Source organism: Miscanthus floridulus, chromosome 2 (assembly GCF_019320115.1).
Source record: "Miscanthus floridulus cultivar M001 chromosome 2, ASM1932011v1, whole genome shotgun sequence".
Classification (NCBI taxonomy): Eukaryota; Viridiplantae; Streptophyta; class Magnoliopsida; order Poales; family Poaceae; genus Miscanthus; species Miscanthus floridulus.
The window spans coordinates 167,636,225-167,660,490 of record NC_089581.1 but is presented as its reverse complement, the minus strand read 5'-3'; the positions used below and the strand labels follow the sequence as shown (position 1 = coordinate 167,660,490).

At 43.4% G+C, this 24,266-nt stretch overlaps 3 protein-coding genes across 3 annotated transcripts; 2 read left to right on the top strand and 1 right to left on the bottom strand.

The window, feature by feature from the left end:
* Nucleotides 1-4,821: 4,821 nt before the first annotated feature.
* On the bottom strand, nucleotides 4,822-5,708 carry LOC136535629 (uncharacterized). Its single transcript, XM_066527968.1, has one exon. It carries the CDS (start codon nucleotides 5,423-5,425, stop codon nucleotides 5,090-5,092), a length of 336 nt encoding a protein of 111 aa, XP_066384065.1. The 5' UTR covers nucleotides 5,426-5,708; the 3' UTR covers nucleotides 4,822-5,089.
* Nucleotides 5,709-10,546: 4,838 nt separating this feature from the next.
* On the top strand, nucleotides 10,547-14,188 carry LOC136535626 (GCN5-related N-acetyltransferase 6, chloroplastic-like). Its single transcript, XM_066527965.1, has 9 exons — nucleotides 10,547-10,919; nucleotides 11,624-11,891; nucleotides 12,121-12,173; nucleotides 12,290-12,326; nucleotides 12,551-12,616; nucleotides 12,875-12,973; nucleotides 13,052-13,205; nucleotides 13,288-13,364; nucleotides 13,455-14,188. The coding sequence occupies exons 1-9, from the start codon at nucleotides 10,822-10,824 to the stop codon at nucleotides 13,515-13,517; spliced, it is 915 nt and encodes a 304-aa protein (XP_066384062.1). The 5' UTR covers nucleotides 10,547-10,821; the 3' UTR covers nucleotides 13,518-14,188.
* A 3,146-nt stretch (nucleotides 14,189-17,334) lies between these two features.
* Nucleotides 17,335-18,339, top strand: LOC136535628 (uncharacterized). The gene has a single exon (XM_066527967.1). It carries the CDS (start codon nucleotides 17,439-17,441, stop codon nucleotides 18,081-18,083), a length of 645 nt encoding a protein of 214 aa, XP_066384064.1. The 5' UTR covers nucleotides 17,335-17,438; the 3' UTR covers nucleotides 18,084-18,339.
* Nucleotides 18,340-24,266: the final 5,927 nt, after the last annotated feature.

The following is a 24,266-nucleotide window of genomic DNA, read 5'->3' as shown; positions in this document are numbered from 1 at the left end:
TCAGAGACTTGGGACATGTCCCTCTACACTGACAGGTAGATTTTTTCATTTTATTTTTTATTTTATGTTAATAAAAATATTATTTAATATTTTTCTAAATATACCAAGTGGACCTTGTTTTAAAGGATTTATCATAAGAAGCATAATTGTGCAATCGGAATTTAATTTTAAAATTCAATTTACTTTTTAAACTCTAAAACGCTTTTTGTATGTGATGATGTCATCAAAAGTATTTTAATATTTCTACCACCTCACTATTATAGTGGTCGTGCTCTATGCTGACCGTTGATGCGCACGCGATGTTAAGCGGGTTGACGCCACCTGGCCCATGTGGAGCCCAGCGAGAGGAAAAAAATATTTTTCTAGGAGGTGAGGGGGGTCGGTGGGATTGAAAGGTCCTAATATGGCTAGAGGGGGGTGAATAGTCTATTTAAAAATCTACAAGATCACTAAAGCAATTGATTAGTATGACAAATGACGTAATGTAATTTTGCTATAGCTTTATAAGGGTTGCAAGCCACCTATCCCAATAATTCTAGTTACTATGATTACTAGATACACACAAGAGCTAAGTCACTACTCAGTAAGAGCTCTCAACAAGGCTACACTAAAGAACTCTACTAGATAAAACTAAACTACAAAGCAAGCTCTTAAAACTAGCTACACTAAAGAGCTTGCTATAACTAGTTTGCACGAAAGTAATGTAGTGAGTAGGGTGATTATACCGCCACATCGAGAAATGAACCAATCACAATATGTAAACAATCTAATCACCGGGAGAAATCAAATCACACAAGAGACACAAGATTTTTCTCCCGAGGTTCACGTGCTTGTCGGCACGCTAATCCCTATTGTATCGACCAATACTTGGTGGTTCGACGGCTAAGAGGTGTTGCACGAACCTCGTTCAATAAATGGACACCGCAAGAACCTACCCACAAGTAAGGTAACTCAACGACACGAACAATTTACTAGAGCTACCTTGCGGCTCTTCATCGGGGAAGGTGCAAGACCCCTCACAATCACCGGAGCCAGCCACGAACAATCACCAACACATGTTCAAACTCCTCCGCTGCTTCAAGCCATCTAGGTGGCAGCAATCACCAAGAGAAACAAGAAATCCGCAGCAACAACGATCCCCAAGTGCCACTAGATACAATCACTCAAGCAAATGCACTTGGAATCACTCTCAATCTCACTATGATGATGAATCAATGATGAAGATGAGTGGAAGCTGTTTGTTTAGGCTCACAAGGATGTCAAGTAAGTCAAAGTGCCAATAGAGTGATTCCCAAGCCGATACCTTCCTATTTATAGAGCCCCAAAGCTCAAAGAGCAGTTGAGCACTCTCGGGCTGACCGGACTCTGCTGACCAAACGTAGCCCAGCGTCTGGTCGCCTATGTCCCGGTCGATAAATGGCTGCCACATAGCCAAGCTTCAAATGTCGTGTGTCGATATCCAATGGTCAACTAATCAAGCGCTCCAGGGTTAAGTCATGACCGAACTCACAGCTAAAACGACCAGACTCTAGAGCATAGAGAGCATCCAAAGCCGGTTTTTAACGATCGGACACATCGGGTCATGGGTGACCGGACGCGCCACTGAGTCCGATCCATACTGAGCTCGCAAACCCTGCCTACGTCACCATACGTCATCATCGACCTGACGCGGCCCCTGCGCGTTAGATCCGGCCATCTCGCCTCTGTTCGATCGCTCACCAAGAACCGTGCCTTCACTATTGTGCATGACCGGACGTGACCCCATGTTAGGTCTAGCGTCCGATCGCGTCTCCCGCGCCCTCAGCCAAAGCAGCACCTCCTCGCTATAAATGACCGGACGCGCCTGGGTGAGTCCGGTCACCCCGGCGCCAACGTCCGGTTGCGGACTTTCTCCTCCTTTTCTTTTTCTAAGTCCACAACCACTTCGTCCTTGCTTCCAAGTTGCTAACCATAAAGTATAGAACTTGTGTGCACATGTGTTAGCATTTTTCAAAGCATTTTACAAGGGTCAAAGTTAGCACACTAGGTTCCTAAATGCATATGCAAGAATATAACCGCTTAGCCAAAGATTTTCCCTCTTTATAGTATGGCTATTAATCCTAAATATACTTACACCCTCTATGGTGTCTTAAGTGCCAAAACAAAAACCTATCTTATACATTTGCCTGGATCTCTTTGGTTTTTGTTTTTCTCTTTCTTCTTTTTCAAATGTGAAGCACTTGATCATCTTTTGGTCATCACCAATTCACCATGCATCATGATCTTCCTCTTGCTTCACCACTTGGCATGGAACCATCCTTTCATGTATACATACTTAGTATAATGATTAATTCCTATGTTTCATCAATTATCAAAACCAACTAGGACTTTCAGTGATGCTCCCACCTTAGTGGTCGGCAGCTAGGCGCTCCCCGAAAAATAGGTAATTTCAACCGATCCGAAACTGGGGACTTCCACATCTTGGGACATCGGAGCCGCATGAGCAGGACTCTCCATCGCGCATCCGACAGTAAGCTTGGCCCAGCCAAGCACGGGTGAGGACAAAAATGGCGCGAAGAGAGAAAAAGAAAAACACGAGCGAACTGCACAAACGCGCACACGACTGTGACAAAAAGGCGCAATGTGAATTACATAGACGGCGTGTGGCTCGTCTCAAAAATAAAGAAACAACGAAAACGGCGTGTAACCGAGGAGGCACAAAAGGTAATCGTCGGATTATTTCGTTGTCGAAGGGGATGATTCGCTGGATTACTCAAGTGATGGAGGGACGAGCTTCTTAATTTTGTGTGTAAGTATTCTTTAAAAATTGACTTTGTCCTACCGTATTTTGCATGAATGGCACCTGCAATTAATAAAACTTTCATCACTTCTCTTATATTTCAGGTGCCTGAATTCTAAGATGATTTTAGGTAATATTCTTGTACCACCAACTAGTACAAGTAAATTATTACTTTTCTGATTTGTTATTTGTATTTGTGTTATAACATATTAAACTTTTGTCCTTGTTTACCTATAGAAAATAATTGTTAGTTATCTTTGTGCCAACACAAATAAGATTTTGTCGGGTTTGTGGTTTTGTCTAACGGGTTTTTTATTCTCACTACCGAAAGTTGCGATTGCGCCTACAAAATTTGCAAGGAATGAAATATGCAATTTTAGTATAAAATATATGCAATAACCAAGACCTGAAAGAAAACTAAAACTTAGACACCTGAATTTTAGCAAATCTCAACTTTCATCATGAGATTGGTTTGCACATAGATCAGGCTTACCTTCCAGAAAAAATTATCATTTTGAACTTTACATTTACATCGTTTAACCTGTTAGATGAACCTTTTGAATTCTTCTGTAGGTATCGGCACAGCAACATGAACAACGTCAAAATGAATAAAACAGCTCATAGAGAATCGGTTCGTGGTTTTAAGGTGATGGCTGTCTGATGCACTTTTTCTTGTTTGCTATTGCTAACAAGTTCATGTTCAATGTGTGCTGAAACGTGTCCTTCAAACAGTTTCTTTTTCCAGATCAGACTTGAAGTTCTGCTCCTGCTCTGGTGACAGAACTGTGAAGGCTTAGGACTTCGCAAGATGCCAAGAGGAAAAAATCATTAGCTAGTAATGTTGCTATTTTTTCTTGCAAATATTAATCTGACTTACCATTGATCATTTGAAGTTATCAGGTGATATTACTTTGTTTTTTCATCAAATTACCTGAATTTCCTTTCAACTCAGCCAGTCCACGGTTGGGATGTTAAAAATTGTTGATTAGCCTGTTTTGTAGGTGCCGTAGTTGCCACGCCTGACCTTCAGCTACCTGTGGCTATCACAGAAAGTGTGGCGAGCAAAATCAAAGCCACACTTATGACAAAGTTTGGCACGAAAATGAGTCCATGACATATGTGATTGAGTGTTAAGAAGTGTGGCACGTCATAGTTATGGCAGTGAACCAAACAGGTACCGAAAAGACTATGGCATGACCAACCTTTAGCGGGGCAATGCAAGTTTTGGTCACGAACAAAACGTTCGTACTTGTTTCATGAGTTTAATCATGCTATAAACTTATTTAATTATGTGCTCAATAGGTGGCAAAGACTATCTTGTGAACCTTTGGGATGCAAAAAAAAAGTGGCAGAGAGCTGAGCCTGTTATCGGTGTTCCTGCTACTTCCATATTTTGTTAGTTCTTGATGAAGATCTGTGTTACGATATTGATCTGTATCTACAGCCATGGTCATCAAAAGATTGTGCATTGTGTAAAGTGGAGTCAAAATGGGAACTAGGTACTGATTGCCTCAAAGGATCAGATTATCAAGGTCTGTGACTTGTGCTTTTGTACCTTGCTCTGTTTTTCTTGTCTTCTTCAAAGCATTGTTGAATGGCAGTATACACTTACGGTTGGTTAGGCACCGAATGGAATCAGTTCGTCCGACGTTTTTTTGCGGAACCAGTTCGTCCGAGAGATTAGCTAGCCTTGTCCACGGAAACGCTGCATGTGGAACCGCTGCATGACGGACGAGTGGATGGCGTGCCGCAAACCAAATGCCTCATCTAGGCTCGGATTTTGGATCGGATGATTCCGGACTGCTTCATGACTTGAACCAAACACGTTGTTATGTAACCAAAATTCTAGTGCTGGCTATGGAGATGGGCAATCCATCCTTGTAATAAATAACTTTGTTTTCTGATGCCAGTAAATTATTAATTTTTGGCACAGTTGCTAACTCTATTGCTAGTTCGTTTTGCAGCTGTATGGTATTGGTAACATAGTACTAACATAGAGAGCAATAGCAGCAAAGATAAATATCAACCGCGCGGATTACGGATTAACAAGAGGAGAGTTGGAACTGAACCAGAAACATAATTCGCGAGAAGGCCGTGTCTGAAGGCTGAAGCAAATAAACATGCGCAGAGCCTGAACAAGACAATTCACATGCGCGGAGAACCAGAGACCGCTACAAGACTTGCTCAGCATCCAAGGTCACGGGTACGTACACATTTGTGTGACAAAACACGCTGTGATCTTGACGCACGCATCCTCTCCGACCCGGCAAAAAGAAAAGCCCCACGACGACGACCGACCGATCGAGCTAGCTAGCTGGTACCGGTATACAGCAGGGACGCCTTGCACCTGAGCACGAAGCCGAGGAGGAGCAGCATGGCCAGGAGGCCGCCGGAGGACCCCCACACGCGGTGGATCCAGTAGGGGTCGAACCTGACGACGCGCCGGTCCATGAAGCACGTCACGTTGATGGCCACGATGAGCGCGACGAGCACCGCCGGCAGCCACAGCGCCGACGGGCCGCCTTCGTCGTCCTCCTCCTCCTCGCACTCCGACGCGGGCCGCCGGTCGATGTACAGCGGGGACAGCACGGCCAGGACCGCCAGCACGAAGCACACCAGCTTCTCCGTGGAAGAGGACCTCCCCATGGCGACGAGGACGAGGACGAGGACGAGGACGAGGTGCACCGTGCACGGCCTCTCTCTCGCTCTGCTCTCTCAGAGAGAGTCTGGTGCCTATGTAGCGCGCGTGTAGCTGTGCTTGTGCTTCTTGAGAATGAGAATAATGTTTCTTTATGCTAGCTAAGCTAGGAGTAGGAGTCGATGTTTGGCGGCTGGCTGATGAAGATGAACCAACCAATCTTCAGACGCAAGGAGAGAACCTTTCGTTATATCTATCTTTCACCAATCCAGCCGCATGGCATTTGACTACTAGCTAATTGATTCCTACTGTATATATCATGCATGCAATGCAAAGGAACATATTCAGATTGTCTTGCATGATCTATGTATGTATCCACGGACTATTGGTGGTGGGCATTGGACTGTGACGTAAAGGAGATTCTTCAGAGCTAGTGAGCCTGGAATCAGATGCCCAGAGGCAAGTAGTGGTGTGCTCGACAGCCCCGGGCCTAGGAAGGTCGAATCAGACGGTTCTCTGATCATCTATCTTGCTGGAAATAAAGGATCGGCAAAGTAAAGCTAGCTATAGCTCTATGATTGTGTGATCATATTCAGATTTATATATTGTTCTGGAAGATGCAAAGCAGTAGCAATTCGACGTCATAGGTTCGATCTGCAAGATTATATTAGTACAGCGGATTTGGGGTATATAATCCGTACGGGGTACGGCCCCGTCTCGTTGAGACTGCTTACGCGTACGTGTTAGCATTAGGGGCAAGCAGTGGAAAGGGAACAAAGGACTGTCCGCGTGTTAACGCAGTGGCAGAGACAGAGACAGAGACAGGAGCATCACTTTTATCTGCTCATCTTGCTGCTGTTTATTTGGGGAGTAAACAAAAAACAAGCGTGAGCCCTAAGTTTGGTATCCAGTGCGATTGATGAGTTGGTTTATTGCATCTGAAATCATGAAATGGGAAGCCAAGCAGGTCAGCAAAGTAAGTCTGGGATGAGTAGTTCCTCAAAAAGAAGCGGAATAAGGTGTATCAAAAGGTCCTACTACACACTAGCTTAGCAGTTGGCATGCATGTCACAGGAGGTACTTAACTGAAAGCACAAGGTAGGCGCAAGTTGACAAGCGTGATTATGTGATCAAAATCCAGAAGTATGTACGCGGCCACCCTGCAACTGCTGTAAGTGAGCTGATTCCCAACGCCACGCAGGCTGCTAACGTGGCAACAAAGGAAGGCCACCTTTATTCTTGTTTGATTGAATACACAAGCTCTTTGTATTATTTTCTTTACCAACATCTGGCGTTGTTTAGTTTCTCTAGCTTATATAGGAAATCGGATTTGTCCGCAAACCCATAATTAGGCTTATTTTTTGTGGGTTCACAGACAAACCTTTTTGTGTTCCTCTTGCCAAATTTTTTTTTTTATAAACTTTCTTGCCAAAATTTTGATAAGGCAAAAGCATTTAGTTTGCTAACCAATACATCTGCGATATTCACTCCTTGATACTTACATGTTACAACTTTGTATTAATTTGGTCTTTTACTTCGTTGCCATAAAATTGATTCTAGAAGACAGCCTCACTAATTAACAGAGGTGAACACATCTAAAGACCGTCTTTGAAAAAGGTCAGACTGCCTCTAGGCAAATGCCCGCCTCTAAAAATCATTTACAGAGGTAAACATCGATTTACAGAGACAGACGCCTTAGGATGCCAATCTTTATAAATCGATTTTCAGAGGCGGACATCTTTGACCATCTCTGAAAATTGCTATTAACAGAGACAGTCATCCTAAGCATCCGTATCTAAAAGTCGATTAACAAAGACAGGCATCTTGACACGATCTAAAACCTTGTAGTTGAGAAGTTTTTGATTAAAACTGTTTAGAGTCCAAAAATGTTATTATTTTAACTTCTCGGATTTTAAAATGTGAAATCTAAAATTTTCACATGTTGTCATGGTATATACCAAAGTTATAGATATCAATACAATCTTCAACTTTGTAGTTGAAACATTTTTTTAATTTGAGGTTGTTTAGAGTCCAAATATGTGTTTTAAGTTCTTAGATTTTGAAATTCAAAATTTAGAATTTTTAAACCACCTTGAATGTTTACATGATTAATACCAAAGTTGTAGTGGTTGACCCAATCTACAAGTTTATTGTTGACAAGTTTTTTATTTGAATTTGTTTACAGTCTTAAACATTTGTTTTAAGTTCATATATTTTGATATTCAAAATTTTCAAACAATCTCAAATAGAGATACATCCTATATCAAAGTTGTAGCCCTTGACAAGATTTAAAACCTTATAGTTGATTTTTTTTATTTGAAATCATTTAAGGGTTGAAATAAAAAATGCAAAATTACAAAATGTTGATATTATAAAACGATAGCTGTCTATACAATCACAAATGAGTGTATAGTCTAGTGATAGAGAAACGCTAGATGTGCTGAAGGTCGTGAGTTTGAATCCCCAAAGATACTTTTTTTTGGTTTTTGTGTTTTCTAAAAACCGGTAATAGAGGTGGACATCTTAAAGTGTTTGCCTATGTTAACTGATTCACAGAGGTGGCCACATGCCCACCACTGAAAATAACCATTTAATAGTGGCCATTTGCCAGAAATGGATGCGCTGCCCATCTCTGCTTAGTATAATGTGTGATGATTTTTGACCAAACCACTGTAATGATTGCTAATGTGTATCTCCAAGAGAGTGAAAAAAAAGCCTAAAATTTGTTTGGCCTTGATCCAAAAAAATAGATGTAAATTTACGATAGCAGAAAATATGTCACGAATTTCCTCATTTTCAGCTCCCTCAACAGCCGTTCTATTTTAAATTAGTAGCAAAAATCATGTGCATGTGCTCTCTCCTCTTGCTTAGGTCAGTCAAAGTGAGATATAATGAGAGTTTTATAAATAATAAATAAACTATCAACTTAGAAAATATGCTAACATGATACAATATCGGTGAAGAAAAAGAGGATCCAAGTTTTATGAGAATAAAATCAGTTTCATTAGGATAAAATAGTTTTTCGAGAGAGCCCTAAAAAAATTAAACACCTCCCATTTTTTGACAACATACATAAAACGGATAAACTCAACCCCCTTCCCCCGCGTGCGCTGGAGGCCCCCACCCTAGCCAGCTGCTAGATTGCACATTTGCCCCTGGCGACTGTTTGCCGGCTAGAGGTAACCGAAGATCGGCCAAAAAGGTCATATCGAATCACGTAGTAGGTTTTTAAAGGTTTTTGGCACACAAAAAATAGCATGATATTGGTGGAAAACTTTTTGGCACCGAAAAACATATGAACTTCGGTGACTGTTTGGGGCAAACCTAGTGAGAGTGTGAACATGGATACTCAATTTTAGAGTGTTTTTAATTATGTGCATCTACCTCATAAATTTTGTAGATAAAACATATAATTTGTTAGGTTTAGTATTATATAAGAAATTAATGGTAGAGAAAACAACCTATAAAGCAGGGTAACCCTTATTTATTAGGCTACTCTTGTGGATCGAGTTAGACATACTTATTTGGTTGTGGCCTTGTGGGCTTTGATGCATTGATGGGACACTGGCTTGTGGATGGTTGGGATGGACCAACTTTATAAGCAAGACTCATGGGTTGTTGGAACGGGACCAACTATAAAAGTGAAGAGTGTTTGGAAATGTCTATTTATCCGTTGAAATTATAGCAGATGTTGCTTAATTCCATCCATACATTTTGGAAATCCATCAATCATCACCCTGGAGCCCTCGTCACAACTATTGCCCTCACCTTACACCATCCATTTGTTCCCTATCCATAAGCCATATTAGTATCACCATCTCCGATGATATATACCTCTCTTCTTTATGTTGACTTTATTGTCTCCTACTCAATCTTCTTGAACCATGACACATCCTCCTTGGGTGAAACCCTAACTTTGCTAGGTTTTCGAAACACCAAATTGAAGTTCATGGATATGGGAGTTCAAAGTTGTTGTTTAACTTCATAATATGATATTATTTTATTTGAGGTATCATCTTGTTCAGATTCCAATTTCCAAACTTAGAGATCCTGAATCACATGTGACTTCTTAATTTTAAACTTGTTTCTCTGGTCCATTTTTTGAAAATATATTCGAGATGGAAGTTCAATACATTCAGTGCAAGCATCAAATATATGATGCGATCTTCTAATCTAAGTGAGTTTCAAATGAGGTAGAATTCAATGCATTATATTAGTACGAACGAGTGGTTTTTTTTTCTCCCGACACTCGACTCCTCTCGACGCGCTGCTCTCCTCCCCACACGGTGCTCTCCCCACACGAGCTCCTCTCGGCGGCCGTGTCCAACTCTCTCTCTCTCCCCGGCGCCTGGCAAGCTCCTCCCCGGCAAGCCCCACCCGTGCGCGAGCTCGCCGGCCATGGCGGATCCGCTGAGGTAGGCCTCCTCCTCCCCCTCCTCCTTCTAGATTTGCCAGTTAGGGTTCCGGCGAGCCTCTCCCCCTCTGTCTTCTCCAACTCTGGTGGGTATAGAAGGGGCCGGCCGAGGGGAGGTAGGTAGACCAGACGGTGGGGATGGTGGTCGGGCGGTTTAGGGGCCCTGGCGGCGGTGGAGACAGCCGGACCAGGGAGGGGCGGGGGCGTCGCGGCGGAGCTCACCGGAGTTGGAGAAGATGGCGGCCGTAGGGGAGGGGGAGGGAAGAAGGCAGCCGCCGTGGACGCCCTAGCGCGCCGGAGCTCCGGCGATCCCTAGCGCCCGCGGCGGTACGATGGTCAACGGCAGGAGAGAGGAAGAAGATGAACAGTAGTGCCGCTGTAAGCCATTGGGTGACCCGATCAACGGCCTATAAATCAGTTGTGTCGGGGCCTTAAAAAAACCCCGAGTGCTCTCTAGACAGACTTTTTAACGGTTGTACAGAAAACTTTGCCGTCAATCGTCCCAAGGATTACACTGAGAAAAATAGTATCTATGGGTAACACATGGTCCATCCTGTAGGCCAATCATGTAGCCAGCCTAGCCGCCGCCCGCCGTATCCGTATGGAAGACGGCGGGCCAGCGTGACGAGGCTTGGGCGCGTGCGGCCGAAGCATAGCACTGCACAAATGGATAGATCGTGCAAGGCCCACAGAACAAGCGAAACGCCGAAACGGATAGAGGAAAAAAAGGAGGAAAAATACTAGTAGTGCAGTAGCGGGCGACGCGGCCGCGAGGCAGGCAGGTAGACCACGCCGCACGCCAGCCAGCGGCCAGCGCTCGCCCCGCCGCCCTCCGGCATTTCCCATTCTCCCACCCTGCCGCCGCTCCCCCGTCCTTCCCGCCGCGGACTCGCTACCCCGCCTCTCGTCTCGCGCACTGAGGGGCCAGGTGCCGGTTGCCGGCTCGACCTCTCCCTCGTCCTCGCGGGGGCTGCTGCTGCCGCCGCGAGCATGGCCACCGGCGCCGTCACGCCGCCGCCGCTGGCCGGCGCGCGGTGCGTCCCCCGTGGACGGGGCTTCCTTCACCGGCGCCTCGCCGCCTCGCCTATGTGAGCACTTCCTTCGGTTGCTGTTGTGTTTTGGTTAATTCGGTATTACACGTCCGCTTTGCTGTGTGGTGGTTTTAGATGCTAGAAATAACTGCAATGGAGGAAAGGGAGAAAATCCTGTCTGGAGAAGGAAGAGACGAACCAGGGGGATTTCAGGGCGTCGTTTGAACATTGGGTTAGTTAGGTTGCGCATCCTTCACGTTAGACTCTGTGACTGTAAAGACTAGCCAATCAGTTCAATGGAGGATCACACTGTCATCATTTCCTTTCTTTGCGCAAAATTTGGCCGGTACTGGTTCATTGCGCCAATTCTCATGGCACGTGTTCCTTCAATCCAAAGGGCCAAAGGGGAAACCATAAAATGATGCGGCACTCTGTTTTTTTTAATGAAAAATATAAAAGAGGAAAGAAAGGGGATAAGGATGTCCACATGGTTGTAAAAATAGAAAATAAGAAGGAAAATATGTGGTCTTGTAGTCTTGCTGGCTTTTTGGTTGATTCTTATGGCTTGGTATGGTGTAGTTCGAATGTTATACTCAACATTAGGACCACAATTGAACTTATTGTTAGGTTCCACTGAAGCAAAGTCTTCAGTGATTATGTTCTTGCTTTTCAGTCAGAGAGCTAGCGTTGAGCACAACTTCATGCTTAGATCTTATGTCTATCGTTCCTTATTTTCATGTATAGTCATTTTTCTACCCCAGGAAAGATGAATCCATGATTTCCACAGATGGTGGAAATGAGGAGACAGACACTGGCAGCCTCAATGTTGCCAGAGGATTGTCTCACCCTGGGCTTTCCTCAAGTTTATCCAATAAGGCATCAGTGGTCCCAACCCCTTTGCTTCCTTCTGGACCATCTGATCTCCGGTTCAATCGTCTTCGACCCTCAATTGATGAAAGTGATTGCAAATACAAAAGATTATTTGGCTACCATGTTGCTCGTGAGGCTGTAATCGATGAGGAATACTGGGTATTACACTTGTTAAGTTGTTAGAACATATTGTTCATTTGTTCTGTTTAGCAGACATGGCTTCCACATGCATTTGTAATGGATTGATTGCTAACTATTGATTACTAACATATGCTAGCTATTTATAGCTTACATAACGCCACCTTTTATTCAGTGACCTACAATTATGATTTACTCTACCTACCACTATGCCTTACAAGTTACATCTCTCCTTACTAATGATTGATAGATCGCTGCATGGTTGAGAGCAGAAGATCACTACGAAAATGAGTCAGGCAATCGGTAAGACTTTTATCTTTAAGGGAAAGTTCTGTAGTCTTCCTTATTGTCTGTACTGCTATACATTTACTGTTAGCATGGTCCTTGCAGCTACTTTATCATTATTATTTTTCCTGCAGCTATGTTGAAAGCTTTAAAAGAAAGTTTGCATCAAAGGTACTTGCGTAAACAACTTAGTGTTTTCTGTGTGCTTAAAAGTAATTGAGATAGGATGTACATCTTCTTTGTAACAAGTAAATATTAAGAAATTACAATGACCTCTGTTCAAATAGCTTTGTTGATGCAACATTATAAATTATTCGCATTAATTTGTCACATCCCGATCATTTGATAGTTTCTGTTCTGGTTTACAAGTATCAGAGTCTGTCATCTCATTGCAGGAATTCCATGCATTAAAGAAGAGATGCAGCAAACAGCATGGAGAAAAGTATATCTGTTTTGTCGCGGTATGAGATAAAAATCTCTGTTTGATTTGTTATTCAAATTTGTCACTAGATCTTGGTTGCAGCATGTTTTGTTCATAAAGCATGTTGCAGGGAATCATGAACAAACCAAATTGTCTCTCTTATAATTGGCTATGATTAATGAAAGCCTCACTCTTGGCAACTATCTCAGTTTACATTCTGTTAAAGCTGTCTTTACTGATATTTTCTTCATTTTTTTCCACAGCTGAAAATATTGGTGCCTTATGCTTAATATTGCAGGTAAAGAATGATGACCTCAGGCGAACTGTCCTGAATAGTGTTGTTGGTACCTTAGATGTATGTGTAAGGCATCCTCTACATGGGGAGAAATTTCCTGAGGTAGGGTATAATTGTACCTTCTCTATGTTTTTTTTTCTGCTGCTGTATTTAGAAGTTATATCTAGAAGTTATTCACAGGAGCCTGGAAGGTCGTCTCTTCACTGTCGAATTTATCAGCCTGATCAGCCAAAATTTGGGTATGTAACAAATGTATGCGTTGCTAAATATGCAAGGCGTCAAGGGATTGCCAGCAACATGCTGTTATTGGCCATAGATGCTGCAAGACTTAACGGTACAGAAAACATTGAGCTATTCTAGAATAGCCTGTCCCAAATGAAAATGCACGATCCACTGATATCTTCAACCCATTACAGGTGCTGAAAATATTTACATTCATGTGCATAAAGATAACTTACCAGCGTGGAGGCTCTATGATCAGATAGGATTCAAGGTACGTGCCTTGTCTCAGTTTAATCCTGAAAATTTTCGTGAAGTTACAGAAGTCTAAATTGAAAATAACACTCATGCTTTTTGTTTGTAGATGGTTGACCAGGATGGTGCTTGTTGTTCATCAGATCTGTGCTTACTCTCCTTCAGTTCATAGGACTTGCTGACTAGATAGGAATAGAAGGGACATGGACTCTAGTTCTCTCTCCCTTGCAGGGAAATGCCATCGGTCCTCGTGATTTGAAAAGGCGAGATGGTATGTGCCAAGGAATACCTTCACCACCGGGATAAGAGTTCGGCACGGCTCCAGCGAAGTAACAAACCTCACGCCCCACTAGGAAGTGCAATGCAACAGATTCGAGTTGTACATGTGGCTACCATAGAAGCATTAGATCTGTTTACCAGACATGGAAGGCATTGATGTTCATCTGTTGCTCCATGACTTGACAATTGTATATGACCAGGAACAAGAGCACAGTCACAGTATCAGGTACCAAGATAAAGTATTTTCAATTTTTCATTGCAGAATCACAGGGGCAACGAAGAAACATTTGCACTTTGCTGGCTGCGCAAACTATACATGACAGAAGCTTTTGAAGTATTCAGATACCTCAACATTCTGGGGCATCAGAATTCAGAACTGTCACCGATCTAGTGACAATCTCGAAAGTCACAAACATTTGAAAACACTTTGTACTATATATATATATATATATATATATATATATATATATATAATAAAAAAAAATCACTTATGAATCCCGATGGATTCATAAGCGTCGTGCAATTTGCATAGAACAAACAGATGGCCAAGATTAATGAGCCTTATTCAACGGCCTTTACTTATAAAATTTGCTGAAAATTCACAAATTTGAATCGAATTCTTACTTATATATATATATATATATATATATATATATATATATATATATATATATATATATAGAACTACTATCCTACAGCTGGCTGCAGAATAACTTATTCTGTAGCCACTTTGAGTTACGATAATTACTATGTTAATTTACGAGATTTACAGTAACTCCTTACTAAGTGGTTTACTATAACGTTATGGTAAATATTCTCATGTGTTATAGTAACCCAACTATCGTAAATATGTATTGACATTATGGTAAATTAGTATATAAAATTATGGTAAATAGAGGTGGCTACAGAATAACTTATTTTGTAGCCGGCTGCTGAATAGCCTCTCCCTATATATATATATCACTTATGAATCCATCCGTCCATGGATTCATAAGCGTCGTGCAATTTGCATAGAACGAACAGATGGCCAAGACTAATGAGCCTTATTCAACGGCCTTTACTTATAAAATTTGCTGAAAATTCACAAATTCGAATCGAATTCTTACTCCTTTTTTGATAACAGAATTCGTACTCCTAAGCGAAACCACACTGACCTCGAAGGCTCCACGCGTGTGGGCCACCCTACAGAGTTATCTCCGGCTCGAACCCGAGACCGGATCGTCCCGATCCGCGCACCGCACACTTGAACAAGACGAGCAGGGGGCATCGCCGACTCGCCGTCCTGCGGCGAGACCCAAGCCAACACAGCCCAGCCATGTCGGCGCGTGACCGCGAGACGGCCGAGGCGCTGGTGCGCCTCGCCGCCTCGCTGGACCGGGTAGAAATTTTTAACACCTCTTCCATTTAGGAACAGTTTTATCAAAAGAATAGAATGAGCTTGTAACTATATTCGACAGTGTGGTTGGTGTGGTGCTTGTTCAAACTATGATTATGCATCCTGAACTATTGCTGCTCTATGCAGTACTCCTACTATGGAGAACCCCCTGAGTTGCTGTGTGTTTAATTTAATTTATTCACAGATGAGACACCTATTTCTGTCCATTTCGTCTGAATTTTACCATAATCTAAGTCGCATATGAAATGAAGTTCAGAACGAATTCATTTGATTTTATTTGCAGGTACCTTGCTGATAAGATCTACACGCTTCTTAGCTGACCCATGCAAACCTGAGGAGCACAACTGTTCATCCTGGATTTGTGAATATAATGTCTTGACCCTCCAAATTATGCCCTTGATTGCCTGGGACAAAATAATTTTAGTTGAAGTCGTGAACTAATGCAGAGTTATTTTTTGTTTGCTTTGCGCATATCTTTATCCATTATGTAAAGCATAGGGTTTGTTGCAAATAGTTTAAAGATTTGGGCATTCTCTGCCGTCGGATCGTCACCTCTAGTGCTGTGGAAGTGTGTGGGTGTTGCAAAAGATAACGCTGCTCGTTGTGATGAACACAATATGCTGTTCCAGCTCTACGGTAACCTGGCACCAGATGACAGCGGTGTCCGTGCGCCGGAGCCTACGCTTGCCAGCGGATAACATTGCCGAAGCTGTCTTTGGCTAAGCGTCAGAGTCACCCTCGCTTATACTGAAATTTGGTTTACGATGCATGTGCTGAAATATTGTGAAAGAAAAACGCTATTCTATGCCTTAGCACGGGCATACTACTAGTTGACCAGCACGGGCATACTACTAGTTGACCAGCACGGGCATACTACTAGTTGACCATAAGGCCAGGGCTGCAGGGTCTCATAGCAAATCCACTTTGATTACGGAAAAAGTCGTCTAGGATATTCTGATGCCAACAGATGGCTGGAAGTTAGATGGGCACCGAACAACATTTCAAAATAAAGGCCACGTTTGTGGGTCACAGAAGCAACGAGTACAAATTCCCAACTGTGACCTAGAAAGAGGTGATTTGCCGAGAAGCCCATCAGATCGGTGGTTTAAAGAAAGGCATGAATTTATCACTATGTCGTTTTTTTTCTTCGAAATCCAATACAAACGTAGACACTCACATATACGAGCGTATATTCATCCCTATAAACGTACGTATGTATATCCTACTCCTATAAGCATCTCCAAAGGATTAACCATTGCTAAAATTAACGTGAGTATAGCTAGAAAATTTATGTTGACAAATTGTTATAATAAATTTGTTTGCTAACAGTTTTGAACCAAAATCGGATTGTAAAGGTCATGCACAAAAGTTCAATTTACGTAGAAACTATATATTGAAAATGTTATAATAAGGTGTTACTTCAACCATTGTTGGCTCTTCCAAAAACATTCCAGATACATAGACTACGAGAGCCAGGTGAATAATAGTTGTGTAGTATCTTCAAGACTTAATACTTATAATGGTACCGGTCTAATTAATCTTGGCAAAATAGCGATTTTGTCCCTAAACAATTGCCCGAGGCTCAGTTTGATCTCTGAACTTTCAAATTGTCCACTTTAGTCCTTAAACAATGAATTTGCAGCTCAATCTCATCCATCCCCCTTCATGGCTCGCCAAGTGGCCAGCAATACATGCGAAATGTCGCTCTTGCCCCCTTGCTCCCTCCTTTAAACGTTGGCCAAGCTCACAGTGTTTCCTCCCTCAGATACAGGGGAGACAGGGGAGATGAACTGGATTAAGCACATAGGGGGGGAGGGAACTGGGTAGACCCAGCGGCCAATGGCTCTTCCTCCTCGATGAAGACGACGAACGAGTCAGAGAGAGGAAACGGGGATGAGAGGGAAACACCATGAGCCTGGTGAGTGGGTAAAGGAGGGAGCAAGGGGCAAGGGTGACATTTCGCATGTAGCGCTGGCCACATGGCGAGCCATGAAGGGGGATGGACGAGATTGAGCTGCAAATCCATTGTTTAAGGACTAAAGTGGACAATTTAAAAGTTCAGATATCAAACCGAGCCTCGGACAATAGTTTAGGGACGAAAATGGCTATTTTGCCATTAATCTTTATTTTGTTTTAACTCAAAGCTAGCATCCATGCTGATGGCAAGTGGCTCCTCGAGGCTCCAGCACGGGGAACAGACAACAATCATAGGCTCCACTCCCGGCGCCAACTTAGCCGTTGCTCCGCTCAAACGGTCACTCCTCCCGCTCTGTATTTAAACCTCCCCATGCGCCGCGCCCTTCCCTGCCCCTCTCCTCTCAAGTCTCAACTCAAACAACACATCACGGACTCACACGATCACTGTCGCACACTCGCACAGAGAACACAAACACCGCACAGTCGCACACCCAGAAGGTAATGGCGTCCTCCACAGGGAACTCGAGCCTGCGGAGCTGCTCCTCCCTTCCCAACCTGCTGGTCTGGCTCCTCAACCTCTCCCTCCTCGTCCTCGCGGCCGCGGCGCTCGGCCCGGTCTTCCTCCTGCGCCCGCGCCCGACGCCCTTCGGCTGGGCGCTCGTCTCCGTGCACGCCACCACGCTGCTGTCCGCACTCGCGGCGCTCCACGCCCAGCTCACGCACCTCTGCCTCGCCGCGCACGCGGCGCTCGCGCTCGCCGCGCTGTCCGGACACGCGCTGGCCTCCCTGGCCTTCTTCCTCCGCCACGACCACAGCCTCCGCCTCCTCGGCTCCGCCAGGGACCGCCGGGAGCAGTTCGTGCTGGCGTTCCTGGAGGAGCTGCTGCTGCTGGCCATGTTCACGGCTCAGGCCGTGGCGCTGGCGGCCACGTGCGTGGTGAGCCGGCGGTGGGCGAGGGAGTACCAGGCGGCCGAGACGGAGAAGGCGGCCGCGGCGAGAAAGCGAGGGAGGAAGATGGCGCGTGTGCAGGCCGAGTCGGCGGCCGCCGCGGAGGCCGGGGTGAAGGCCGTCGACGAGAAGGTGATGCGGAGCAGCAGCGGCAAGAAGGTGCACTGGGCCAACAACGATAGATTCGAAGAGTGCTAGAATAACACATGGAAGTAGAAGAATCACTAGTAATCTCATAGCTATGTTATTGTTCAGAGGTATGATGGCCATTATAGTGTGGCCAGAGTATAATCAACTAGAGTTGCTATTTGTTTTTAGGGGCTACTATGTACTACTATTAGAGTCGTTCGGTTTACTGAACTTTCTATATAATGAAGCTTAGCTTGTTGGACATTGATAGACCATGAACAATAGTCACGCCCCAATGATCTCCTTGTTTACAGCAGCACCATTACAAATTTACAATGTTGGAAGGCCGTTGTAAATTGCTAACATTATTGCCCTTCTGGGTGACTATACTTGCTACTCTGGTTGGCTAGATAAACTGTACACGAACATGGTACTAGCTTACTACTGCCGGAGCTGGAAAACCAGTATCAGCACCCTCTGTCAGTCAGTACCATCTTGAAGCACTGTCCTTCGGCTGGGTCAAACTAAACCCAACAATTCAGTATAGGCCATGTTTAGTTCCACCAAAATCCAAACTTTGGCACTATACAAAAAGAAGATTTTCCGTCACATCAAACTTACGGTACATGCATGGAGTACTAAATGTTGACGAAATTAAAAACTAATTGCACAGTTTGGTTGTACTTTGCGAGACGAACGTTTTGAGCCTAATTAGTCAATGATTGGACAATTATTACCAAATACAAATGAAATGCTACATGGAACTAAACATGGCCATAATCTTGTGCTCAGATCACCCTGCCATTTTTCTGTGTTCTGAAACGACCCATGCAGCTGCAGAAGCAAAGAATTGCTAACGACCGTGGGTGGTGGGGTCATCAATTGTCCTGTTCGCTTGGCTGATAAGCCATGACTGAAAGTATTGTTGGCTGATTTGTTGTGAGAGAAAAAAAAAATATTGTTCGTTGGCTGAAAAGTACGGCTTATAAGCCAAGCGAACAGGGCGGTTGAAGTGCAAGTTTACATGGAAGGTGGCCCATGTTGACAAATCAAGACGGCGGTCGGGCAAGTCAAGTGAAGGCTTTGGAGGACTTGACGGTCGAGCAGTCAAGGACGACGGTGAGACGTGTCGAGTCGTGGGGCGAGCGTATGGAGTACGCTACCCACGAGAGGTTTGGTGGTTTGGGCCTCAAAATCACTAATAGACGTTTTCGGGTTTGGGCTTTAAAACCGGGTGCAATTCTGGCGAAAATCGGAGGCGGCACATGGCGTCATCGCGAGGCTTGCGTCGAGGCAAAGCTAAGTCATGAAGGCCGCGTGGCCATCGGATGCTTCTAACTCAAGTTGGACCATTATGCCCCTATGATTCAACAAAATATCTATGGGACCGTTTGGATCTTTTCATTCGGAGAAATTAAAATCTATTTAATAAACTAGGCCATTTGGTTTGGAATTTCATATTCCACCACTTTTCAAAGTTCACATATAAGCCTACCTCAAATTCATAAGGTGAAAGATGGAAATTGATTCTAGAGTAAATTGCACGGCCGGTCCTTAAAGTATTGGGTTGATTTCGTCTGTGTCCCCAAACTATGAAATCACACTCTTGGCTCTCTAATCTACTTAATTCGGTCCATCTAGATCCTAAACAACCCAGGCGGTGTCAAGCAGTCAACGTGGCTGTCCACGTACGCAGGGGAGGCACGTGAGGCACACGTGACCCTCGGCAGCTGCTGGCTTTTTAGCAAGAAGGCCCTTGGACTATCTCATCTTCTCCCACTCACTCCTTTCCTTTCTCTCGGACCTCAACGAAAGAGGGAAAAGGGGCGGAGCGCGGCGACGCCGATGACTGGTGTCGTTCACGGAGGCGGCGCTGGCAGAGAGCGAGTATGACCCGACGGCCGTCCCTTGAGGGCCCTCTAGGCCCGGGCGGTGGGGGAGATGGCCGTCGAATCGAGCTCGGTGGCGGTGACTAGGAGGCGCGGTGATGAGCCGCGATTGATTATGTGCCCGAAGTGCCATTGTCATAAGGTAGTAAAGTGTCGTTTGAAGCAGCCGTGGTCCTTGGATAAGATCTTCTACACCTGCCCAGATCACAATGTAAGTTAGGTTTGCCAGTTTGAGTTCATTCCAAATTCGAGTATTAGAGTCCAAGTTTTCAGTATGTGTGCTTTGTCTGTTTGATGAATTTGCAGAAGGATGAAACTGGTTGCCCATTTTTCCTTTGGGAGGTAGGATACATCAACCACTTGGAGACAGAAGCAGCAAAAGAAAAGGTAGCTACGATGCAATCTGATGAAGTTACTGAGAGCCTTTTGGAGAAGAATGTCAACCTGGGAAATGGAGATGCCACAGCTGTTGAAGTAGAGCATGCCACATCTATTGAAGTAGAGCTTAGAACTTTGATCAATATAGGATATGATATTGCAGGGCTCTTGAAATGCATTCTCTGTATGTGCTTGATAATTGTAGTTGCGCAACTGCTGCCGGTGTTTGTTCAGATGAAGAAGTGAATGGTGAATGTGAAGTAGGTTTGGGGAGTAGGAATGCTTTTGTTTATGTGTGAACTTGTAATATTTCCATGTAAGAACTGGTAATGCTTTATTGTATTGATCATGTATGTTATCTGACTGCAATTTGTGGTATTTGTGACTGCAATTTTAGAAGAACACATTTCACTTATGCAAATTGCATTGTGATGCTTAGCAACCAAAGTTGTACATACAGTCATGAAGTTGTACATCCAATCGTGAAGTTTATAGCCTAAGACAATGGGCATTGCATACTAGTGTTTATGCATACTAGTGTTTATCGCATGCATACAACCATCTCTACAAGATGTCTAGACTTTTGGCATACATACTAGTGTTTATGCATTACAAAAGATGTTGCTATCCACAAAAGCAACTATACTGCTACCCTATTCCATGTTGCAAAAGCTTCAACAGAGTAACAGGCAGGGATCACTGTCTCTGGAGGTATCCTCTCATGTCTCAAGCAAGAAATGACATGGGAACATGGAATACCTGTGAGATCCCACCTCCTACACTCACATTGCTTGTTGACAATATCAACAATGTATGTGTTTTTCTTGGACTGCACTTGGAATATTCCTTGGCCAGCAGGCATGGCATAGCAAATATTAGCAAAATCATCATTCTTGGCAATTTTTTCCTCATCTTTGGGCAAACAGTTCCAACAAAGTTTTCTGCTTCCTTTTGTTTGTTGTAGTGTCTAGTCATTATTTGGTTTTTTATCCTCTCCAACATACTTAGGATGGGTAGCTCCCTAGCTTCTAAGATGTACTTGTTAAAGACCTCACAGTTGTTATTGAGCAACACATCACATTTTGGGAAAGTGCTAAAAAAGGCTCTGACCCAGGTATTTGGTGCCATTTGCTCCAACCATTGGTGGACAGTTGCATCTATTTCCTTCATTTTTTGCATGTTCTTCTCCCAATGCCTCATACAGGTGGACCTAGCACATGTCCACAGCTGGTTTTTGGAGGTTGTCACCTTTGAAATGGACTTAGAAATTTTGGTACAGATGCCTTACACAAAATCTGTGCTTAGCCTCGGGGAACACTTGTGCCACAGCTAGGATAAGACCCTACAAAAATACGGTGGTAATGTGTTAGTGAACAAACATGCAAATATTATTAGTCAATGATTATGCAGAAAACTTTGTGTAAATATTATTATACCTTTTGCTTGTCTGTCATGATAGTCCATGGGAATGTGTTGTCAATGCGGAGGTCATCTTTCAGGCTTTGCAGAAACCATTTCCAGGACAAGAGAGATTCAGCTTCCACCACTACAAAAGCAATTGGGAAGATGCAGTCATTTGGATCCATCCCTACAGTAGTAAGCAACTACCCTCCAAACTTTGTCTTCAGGTGGCATCCATCCAAAAAGATGATTGGTCTGCATCCACTTAAGAAACCTCTTTTGCAAGCATCAAGTGATAAGTAACAACTACTAAATGTCCCTTCTGTTAGATTAAGGTAGAAGCTGCTACCAGGATTGGACCTTCTCAAATCTTGCCCATAATCCCACAACTGAGAGTACTGCTTCAACTCATCACCATATATAGTCTACAATGCAAATTTTTTTGCTCTCCATAGCTTGGTTCTAGATGGAGTAAGGTTCCATTCCTTTTAATAGTTCTTGCAAAGTTAGGTAGGGTCATCTTGTTGTCTGCCCTAAATGTTTCCAAGTACTTCTCTGCAAGCCATTTGGAGGTACAAGTCTTGATCATCCACTTTTTCTAGCAGTTGTGATGGCCATTGTATGTCTTCACTAGAAAACAATTTGTCCTACTGTCCATGGATGCATAGAAGTTCCATGGACACCCTTCAGCTATAGATCAAAATGCAATTTACTCTTGATTCTATAGATCATTATGCAATGTTTCTACTTTGCAACTTATACCACACTCTTTAACTCGCTCCCGTATGGTAGAAATGCAAAACAGAAGTATCTCTCTCGTATAACCAACAATAACATACAAATATAATCCATATGCAACCATATTAGCTTAATTAATATACATTTAAATTATGATTATTAAAATAAAATCAATTTCATGGATCTAAACATGGCCTAAGGGTATTATTGGGAATGTGTAATAGCTCTATAAATAAAGTAGAGGCTGCCCCCAACCAGCTATCTCTCTAGGCTATTTTCTCCTTATACCTTTTCCCTCCCCTAGACTGCTAGTGAGATCGATAGATGAATTCTTCACAATAGACCTAACCTCCTCTTTGTCCTCGTGACTTCAAGATCTGAGTTTTTGAGTTGAGTTTGTGACTAGATTTGTTTTTTCCTCTCCTGGCCCCTTCTTTTTTGGATTTTGGTGGATTTCGCAATTATGAGATTTTGAGGCTATTTGGGGTGAATGAATACGTTCTATGACATGCGAGGAACATAACACATAGTAGCTCTTCCATAATATAAGGCTCCATAACCATGATCACCAAAGTTCCAAAACACAAAGCATAGTAGCTCTTCCGTAATATAAGGCTCCATAACCATCACCATCAACACCAAATTCCATAACACAAAGTATAGTAGCTCTTCCGTAATATAAGGCTCCATAGCCATCAACACCAAATTCCAAAACACAAAGTATAGTCCTTGTACCACCCTCTATTCTACAATAATATTAAAACCATAAATTAATATTATGTTACTTGGTAATATCCTATCAAACCCCTTTGTCACCAAACGCTTGTCTATTACAATCTAATTGAAAATAAGGAATGATTTCTTTAAATCCAAAATTGGTTATAACTGCCATGTGTGTATAAACACGTTCAGATCCATTTTCTTGTAGTACAAATACTGGATTATGCTTATCACACGCGTGGATATGTTCCGCTCCATCAAACATATCATAGTAGTTATTGCTAATTGGAAAATGGGTAACCATCAGATGCTTAATGAGCACATTATCAATAGCAGCTTTGATATTGTTATGATCCAAACCACATGGCAATACATCATCCTTACTTTATCGCTGTTGCATTGCAGAACTAAAAAAACTCTCGATATGGTGCATATTAGTATGACAATGATGTTAGCGGATCCCTGCCAAAAGGCTTACCCCAAAATTTTTCATGAATATGTTGTCGGCATGGATTTAATGGAAAGCCTCTGATCCTAGATGAGGGTCATAACACAATCAACTCCCATTATGTTTAAGTTTTATCTATCGAGGTAATTTGGTGTATTGTCGATACTTGTGTTGTGGTGATATTTTTCCCTAACTGTTGTATCAAATTATTTCGGTACATTAATCTGCTAAGTGTGGACGTATGATAATTAGCCATTCGATAAAATGGCAGAATGTTGCAATTATGTGATCTCTTTCTCGAGCCGTTACGAAGGGTTGTGGGGTCAAAGACCGTTTCTCCCCTGGCCGAGTCAGTCTGGGGAAAAACCCCGTATGCGCAGCGATCGGTAGCACCCAGACCAACCAATGGTTGTGGCCCCGAGTTGAGCAGTGCCACGATAAAAGGGGTGGCTTGACTTCTTTGGCTAACACACAACTGAGAAATAGTCACCCCGATACTTTTTCTGATCCTAAGAAGGCACTGGATCGACCTAAAGGACGCAGCTTGGCCAAGGTGATTGGCCAGTGCCGCTGGCGTCCGAGGGTCGACGCTACACAGTTGTACCACTACATCGACCTCTTCCTGCTCGCATCCCTACTCCACCGATGGCGGACGTACTCTCACATGATCTGTGATCC